At 46.5% G+C, this 7,708-nt stretch overlaps 1 protein-coding gene across 1 annotated transcript in view; it reads left to right on the forward strand.

The window, feature by feature from the left end:
- Positions 1–7,443: 7,443 nt before the first annotated feature.
- LOC118003602 (melanoma-associated antigen B4-like) overlaps positions 7,444–7,708 on the forward strand; it is a 1,047-nt gene continuing 782 nt past the window's right edge. Inside the window, exon 1 of the mRNA XM_034994679.1 lies at positions 7,444–7,633. Within this exon, the coding sequence (XP_034850570.1) occupies positions 7,444–7,633 (190 nt within the window). The remainder of the gene's footprint in view (positions 7,634–7,708) is intronic.

Consider the following 7,708-nt stretch of genomic DNA (forward strand, 5'->3'; position numbering starts at 1 on the left):
GGGCTAGGGAGAGCAGTGAACAGGAAGTAACTTTTTGAAGGGTAAGAAGTTACTTTTTGCAATGATGATTGTGTTTGGAACTAGATAGAGGGGGTAGTTGCACAATGTTATAAATGTACTAATGTCACTGTATTGTTCACTTTAAATGTTTTATATATATATTATATATATATATATACACACACACACACACACAAAATCAGTGGAATGATAGAGGATACCATTCTGCATCCCCTAATGGATTTATAGAAAAGGGTGAAGATCTCAACAACTGTCAACATCACCACAAAGCAGAAAACAGACATTAGGTATCTTTGAATGGTATAGCTTTGTGTCAGAAATGGACGTGGCAATAAACTGATAAATAAATCAATCTTAATTTGAACAATATTTGTCCTGTAACTATTGAGGGTTACTGATGTTAAGTTTCAGGTACATTGGGTTCATTATTCTCTATAATGTTGTGCATGATTGCTTTAATTATAAGTATCATGCCTTTAAATTTGATAATCGGCATAAAACGGAACAAATTCTACAATACATAAATCACTATACTGAAGATAGAGTCAAAACCTATAGCACCTCGAAATTTTCCAGGACAAGTCAGGTTTGGAGGCTGATTATACCAAATGGTTAGGGAAAAACTAATCATCATCTTATTTAAATTCTTCCAAATCGTACAAAATGATGGGAAATGGATCAACCATTTTAACAGAGTAGCTCTCCTTGATACAAATGCCAGGTAAGAATGCCCAATAAAAGAATACTTGAGCAAAGATCACTCACATGGAGACAAATAATCTTTAAAGTAAATTTACAGATATTCAATATAAGCATGAATTAAATGAATAAACAGGGTGACTAAGAAACACAATGATTATATCATAGAAGAAAATACCGACAAATGGAAATCACTACATTCACAGAAAAAGAAAATGCATTTGTAAAAGTAAAGAATATTTTTCTCTACACTTCTACTTTCAGTATTGCTGACACCAAACTTATGGGTTTTTGGGGTTTTATCCCCCACACCAGCTAGGTAATCTATGATTCAATTCCATTCTGACAATATTTACCTGAAATTAGCATCAAATCTCACAAGTTAAGGGCTCATTCCCATAAGACTATCCTATACTTAATCACAAATCTGGGCCTCCCATACTTCTGACTGACTATAAGTCAGGGGTTCCCACAAACCCCTCCTTGGGTTTGAAAATTTTCTAAAATGGCTCATAGAACTCAGGAAAACTATTTACTTACTAAGTTATTAACTTATTATAAAGATGGAATGACCCAGTAACACTCAAACGTAAGAAATTCATAAAGCATGGTGTGGGGAAGGGGCACAGAGCTTCCCTGCCCTCTTTACAGCGGCACCACCCTCCCAAACCTCCATGAGTTCAGCAAACTGGAAGCTCTCCAAAACACTTTGGTTAGGTTGTTTTTTTTTTTGTTTTGATTTGTTTTGTTTTAAAGAGAGAGAGAGAGAGAGAGAGAGAGAGCATGTGGGGCGGGGGGTGGGGGGGAGGCAGAGGGAGAGAGGGAATCTTAAACTGGCTCCAAGCCCAGCACGGAGCCCAGTGCCAGCTTGATCTCACGACTCCGAGATCACAACCTCAGCAGAAATCAAGAGTCTGAGGCTTAACCGACTGAGCCACCCAGGTGCCCCTGGTTAGGATTTTTATTGAGATTTCATTACATAAGCACAATTAATTAAATCACTGGCCACTAGTGATTAAGTCAATCTCCAGCCTCTCTCCCCTCCCTGGAGGTCAGGAGGTGGGGCTGAAGCTTCCAACCCTTTAAATATGCAGCTCGTTCCCCTGGCAGCCAATGCCGATATTTAGTGGCTTTCCAAAGTTACCTCATTAACATAAACTCAGGTATGGTTGAAAGGCACTTGTTTTGAATTATACAAAAACACTCCTGTCACCTTTATTGCTCTTATCACTTAGGAAATTTCAAGAATTTAGGTGCTCTGTGTCAGGAAAGGGGACAAAGACACAACACGTATTTCCTATAATAAATCACAATGTCACAATTTAATTATATGCAGGAGTAAGGAAAAGGCCTTTGATAAAAACTCAGCACCACCTGGGCGCCTGGGTGGCTCAGTTGGTTGGGCGACTGCCTTCGGCTCAGGTCATGATCCTGGAGTCCCGGGATCGAGTCCTGCATCGGACTCCCTGCTCAGCGGGGAGTCTGCTTCTCCCTCTGATCCTCCCCCTCTCATGCTCTCTGTCTCCCATTCTCTCTCTCAGATAAATAAATAAAAAATCTTTAAAAACAAAACAAAACAAAAAACTCAGCACCAGTTCAGGTTAAGGAATTTTAGCAAACTTACATTAGAAGGGAATTTCCACTTTGTATAATCTATAGTAAGCATACGTAAATGTGGCATGCTATAAAAATTTCCAATAAAGAATCAAGATATGGATGTTTGGTACCAACTCTACTATTTGAAATTAAACAATTTTCCTGCTCTGACATGTAAAGATGTTAGAAGTCATCACTACCATCCTCACAAGAAAAAAAAGCTGAACTGAAAAGTCAGTAATTTTCCCTAGACCTAATAAGAGAATTGAAGTTACAGGGCAAACTCATGCCCCCCAAACTAAAGAGACGGGCAAATACAGGGAATCACAGCTTCCAGGGAGCAGAAGCCCCTGGATTCAGGAAGGGGTAGGAAAACTTAAACTGTAAACATCACCTGGCATCAGGGAAATACAAATCAAAACCACAATGAGATACCACCTCACGCCTGTCAGAATGACTAAAATGAACAAGTCAGGAAATGACAGGTGTTGGTGAGGATGCGGAGAAAGGGGAACCCTCTTACACTGTTGGTGGGAATGCAAGCTGGTGCAGCCACTCTGGAAAACAGTATGGAGGTGCCTCAAAAAGTTGAAAATAGAGCTACCCTATGACCCAGCAATTGTCCTACTAGGTATCTATCCAAAGGATACAAAAACAGTGATTCGAAGGGGCACATGCACCCCAATGTTTATAGCAGCAATGTCCCCAATAGCCAAAATATGGAAAGAGCCCAGATGTCCGCTGACAGATGAATGGATAAAGACAATGTGGTGTATATATATACAATGGAACTCAGCCACCAAAAAGAATGAAATCTTGCCATTTGCAATGATGTGGATGGAGCTAGAGGGTATTATGCTGAGTGAAATAGTCAGAGAAAGACAATTATCATATGATCTCACTCATATGTGGAATTTAAGAAACAAAACACAAGCACAGGGGAAGGGAGGGAAAAATAAAATAAGACGAAATCAGAGAGGAAGACAAACCATAAGAGACTCTTAAGTATAGGAAACAAACTGAGGGTCGCTGGAGGGGCGGGGAGGGGGGGATGGGGTAACTGGGTGATGGGCATTAAGGAGGGCACGTGATGTAATGAGCACCAGGTGTTATATGCAACTGATGAATCACTAAATTCTACTCCTCAAACTAATAATACACTATATGTTAACTAAATTGAATTTAAAGAAAAAAAATTGAAATTAAGAAAAAAAAACTTAAACTGTAATTGAGGCAATACTAGAAGGAAGCTGTACATGGCAAGCTTCAGAACTAAAAACTCCTAGGTACCTAATCATAGGGGATCCCCCACACTTTTCTAAGTTTTACCTTCTAGAGCTACACCAAGTTCTCATAGTAAAGATCCATGAAAAATTTCCTCATGTTTCTGACAGGAAGAGGGGGAAAACCCTTTTGAAATATACCTAGGAAAAAGTTACCATTTTCAAAGACAGGCCCAGACAGTTTTTTCTACTTTCTGAAACCAACAAATCTGGGTGAAGTAAAAATCCTGAGTCCAGCCCCCTCTTGCCACCCTGTCTCTTATAAGAGGGGGGTGGAGGGAGAGCTGAGAAGCATTTGTGAAGCTAACAACCCAGGGGCACAGAATCAATAAAATATGACGAACTAATAATAGGATTACAGAACACTTCTCCCCGCACAGCTTAGCACCACATCAACAAAGTTCCAATATAATACTAGAGAATTATGGCTAAAAACTGCAAGGCTCAGACTATTTACGAAGGAGTTTCTAGAGAGAACCAAAAGCAACACTCATGGAAATGGAAACCTCAGATACCAACAGTAACAGCAAACAGTAAACACAGTATTCAGATAGACATATACTCTCACACTAAGGACCAATTTCACTCAGTTCCTATTATCTAATAAATCATGTCTAGTTTCAACAAAAATTACAAGGTATGCTAAGTGGCAGGAAAAAAAGTCTGATGAGACAAAGCAAGCAAATTAACCACACTGAGATATGGAAGATAATTTGGAATTATCAGACTAGAATTTTAGAATAGCTATAATTGAGATGCTAGGTCTCTAATGGTAAAAATGAGCGACATTCAGTAACAGTGGGTAATGTAAGTAGAGAGATGGAAACTCTAGGAAAGCATCAAGAGGAAAGGTAAGAAACCAAAACCACTGTAACAGAAATGAAGAATGCCTATGATAGGCTCAGCAGTAGACTAGACATAACCAAGGAAAGTACCAGGAAAACTAAAGATATGTCAAGGTAAACTCCCCAAAGAGTCAAAGAGAAAATAGGGGGAAAAAAGAAAAGCAGAAGAAAATAATCAAGAATAGTGGGACGATTATAAAAGACATAACCTTTGCATAGCAGTCATAAGACAAGGAGAAGAAACAGTATTTAAACAAATAATGAATGAGAATTTTCCAAAATTAATGAGAGAAAATAAGCCACAGAACTAAGAAGATCAGAGAAAACCACGAAGGATAAATACCAACCAACCAACCAACAAACAAACAAAAAACAGAAAACCACACCCAGATATATCAAACACTGCAGAAAATCAAAGAGAAAGAATTCGTGGGAGAAGCTGGCCACAGGGGGGACTTAAAGACACAAAGATAACAGTTACATCCTATTTCTCTTCACAAACCATGCAAGCAAAAAGAGAGTTTTTAAAACATCGAAACAAAACAAAAAACCTAATACTACCTACCACCCAACTAGAATTCTGTAGCCAGTGAAAAAACCTTAGAAGTTAATGAGAAACAAAGACCCTTTCAGCCAAACAAAAACCAAGGGAATTTGTCACTAGTAGCTGTACTTTATAAGAAATGTTAAAAGAGGTTCTCAGAGAAAAAAATGATAGAGATCAGAAGTTTGGAAGGAGTTGGAGAAGGAAAAAACGAAGATAATAAAAAGCCTTTATTTTTCTTATTTTTTTCATTTGTTAAAAAAGATATCTATGAGTTCAAAATAACATTAAAACAACAATGCAACCAGTGACTATGCCTTACGGATAAGCAAAATAAATGGCATCAATGGCATGACATATAGGAAGGGAGGAATTGGGGATACTCTGCTATAAGACACATGTACTAACAATGACAGTATGGTGTTATTGGAACAGGACTTGAATAAGGTGTAAATGTCTAATGAAAGCTCTGGAAGGAGTGGCCAGATGAGGGGTACCTGCACTATTTATCAGGAGTAGTCTCAGAGAGTTTAAGTCATTGGTGTGAGGCCTTAAGTCAGCACAGGGGAGGTATCACAACTCCTACAAAGAGTCAAGGAAAGACCCTGAGAGACGATTGAGGGAGTTGAGTCCCCGCCAAAGTGCACAGGTCCCCCCAAAAGCTACCACCGGGTGACTGTCAGATTGGGGAAGCCCCAGCGATGACAGCTAAGCTCTACCCCCAAATACTTCCTACTGGAGGCTGGAACGAAATGAGACCCTTGGTCTGCGGCCAGCACACTCAGCACGGCAGAGGGAGAATTCACACCACCTGCTAAGAGTCAGTGACAACACCCTTGCTAACCCTGCGGGACTCACCCTACAACCCAGCACACCACACACTATCCCCCCACTCCCCGCCCCGCCCACAGAGCCCGCCCCCACCCTCCACGGTCCTCCTGGGGGCCCAGACCCACATGACCGGAAGTGGCCCTCGTGGCCCTCGAGAACTTCCTCCTAACCACGCCGTGGCCGGCGAGGCCTTGTCGGACAGCTCCTGCCTAGGGTGAGCGCGGACAGGGGTCCCACGGGCTGTTAGGGGTCGACGTCCCAGGAGTCCCGGGTTACAACCGTGGGGGCACGTCCCCGACAGCCCCCCCGCCCCATCTCCCCTGGAAAGAGGGGTCCAACAGACCCTGTCCCGCTCCGCCCCTGCACTCGGGGCTCGGAGGCCCCAATATGGCTGTTAAGCCCCAAGTCCCTTGGCTTACCCCGCGGGGTCTCGGGGATTGCAGGCCTTGGCCCGGGGCGGCTGGACTCTGGCTCGGCTCAGCACAGGCAGAGATCCCCGGCCGACTGGCGGGAAGGAGAGGTCCTTCGTGAGGACTGGGGGGACTCCCTCCCCCAGGACAGGGGCCACGCAGAGTCCCCGCTCCTGGCCTTGGCCTGCGAGGGTCCGGGCCGGTCTAAGGACGAAGGTGCTCCATCCCTTTGTGCTGCAGAGACTCGGGGAGGTAGGGGCCTTGGTCTAAGGGGCTGGCAGCAGGTCAGCTGAGGGAGGATTTCCAGGTCCTGCCGGGACTCAGGGTGAGGGCTGTCCGCCTCCTAATGAGTCTCCAGCCCCTGCTGCCATTAGCGGGAGTGGCCAGCCGCAGGGCGAGAGGGAGCAGCTCTGGGCTCTACCAGCAGTCAGGGGAGGACCCTGAGTGAGGGCTGGGGGAACCACCCCCTTGAAGGGAGGGGACCAGAGAGAATATGGCCCGTCCCCTCCTGTCGACCCTTAAGAGCCCAAGAAAGGAATGTCAGGCTGAGACTTCCCACCATTTCTCCTCTCAGGTCTCAGGCCGGTTAGAGCTCTGATCTGCAGGTGCAGCCCCAGTCAGAGGGAGGGGGGGTCCCAGGTCCTACACGGAGTCCAAGTGGGGATTCTGCGTCATTCCGAGGACCCCACGAACTGCGGGCAGGGAAGCCCTCCCATAAGTGCTCGGCACTAGGTGCCCCCTGACTCGAGTGGTGGGCTGAAGTGCTCCCTGCTTTCCTCCTCCAGGGTACCCTGGAAGATCACAGGGTCTCTCCTTCAGAGCAGGGGAGGGGGGTGGGGGCCCGGGTCTTGCCAACAATTACTAACAGGACGATCCTGAATGTGAACTGCGAGGACCCCCCGTCCTCCCCCCCCAACCCGGACACCGCGGTCTTCCCTGTCAAGAACACTGCCGTCACCCCAGTAAACCCCGGGCAGGGCTGCGTGCCCGGGGGCCCAGGGCTCACACCCCCTTCCTCCACAGGGTGCTCAGGGCCCAGGCTGACCAGGGTCAAGGGAGGCCTGTGGGGTCCTACAGCAGTGCCCTGGGGGACCCTGCAGGGGCGGCCGTGGTCAAAGCCAAGGTGGGATCTCTCCGCTGAAGGGGCTCACCCCACCCCACCGTCCCCCCTCTCCAGGTGCCCTCACCACCTACCAGCCTTGCGCAGCGTCGCCATGCCTCGGGGCCAGAAGAGCAAGGTCCGTGCCCGGGAGAAACGCCACCAGGGCCGCGGTGAGGCTCAGAGTCTCGGGGGCGCTCCTGCTGCGGCGGCGGTAGCAGCCGCCGCCGCCGCCGCAGCAGAGGAGCCCCCCCGCTCCCCCCCGCCCGGCGTGGGGGCGATGCCCCCGGGCTCCCCCGAGGCGGGTCCGCCCCCGCAGCCCCAGGGCGCCCCGGCCCCTGGGTCTCCTGGCGCCCGGGCCCCTGGGTCTCCTGGCGCCC

Source organism: Mirounga leonina, unplaced genomic scaffold (assembly GCF_011800145.1).
Source record: "Mirounga leonina isolate KUSES-001 unplaced genomic scaffold, KU_Mleo_1.0 Mir_101595, whole genome shotgun sequence".
In the NCBI taxonomy this organism is placed as follows: Eukaryota; Metazoa; Chordata; class Mammalia; order Carnivora; family Phocidae; genus Mirounga; species Mirounga leonina.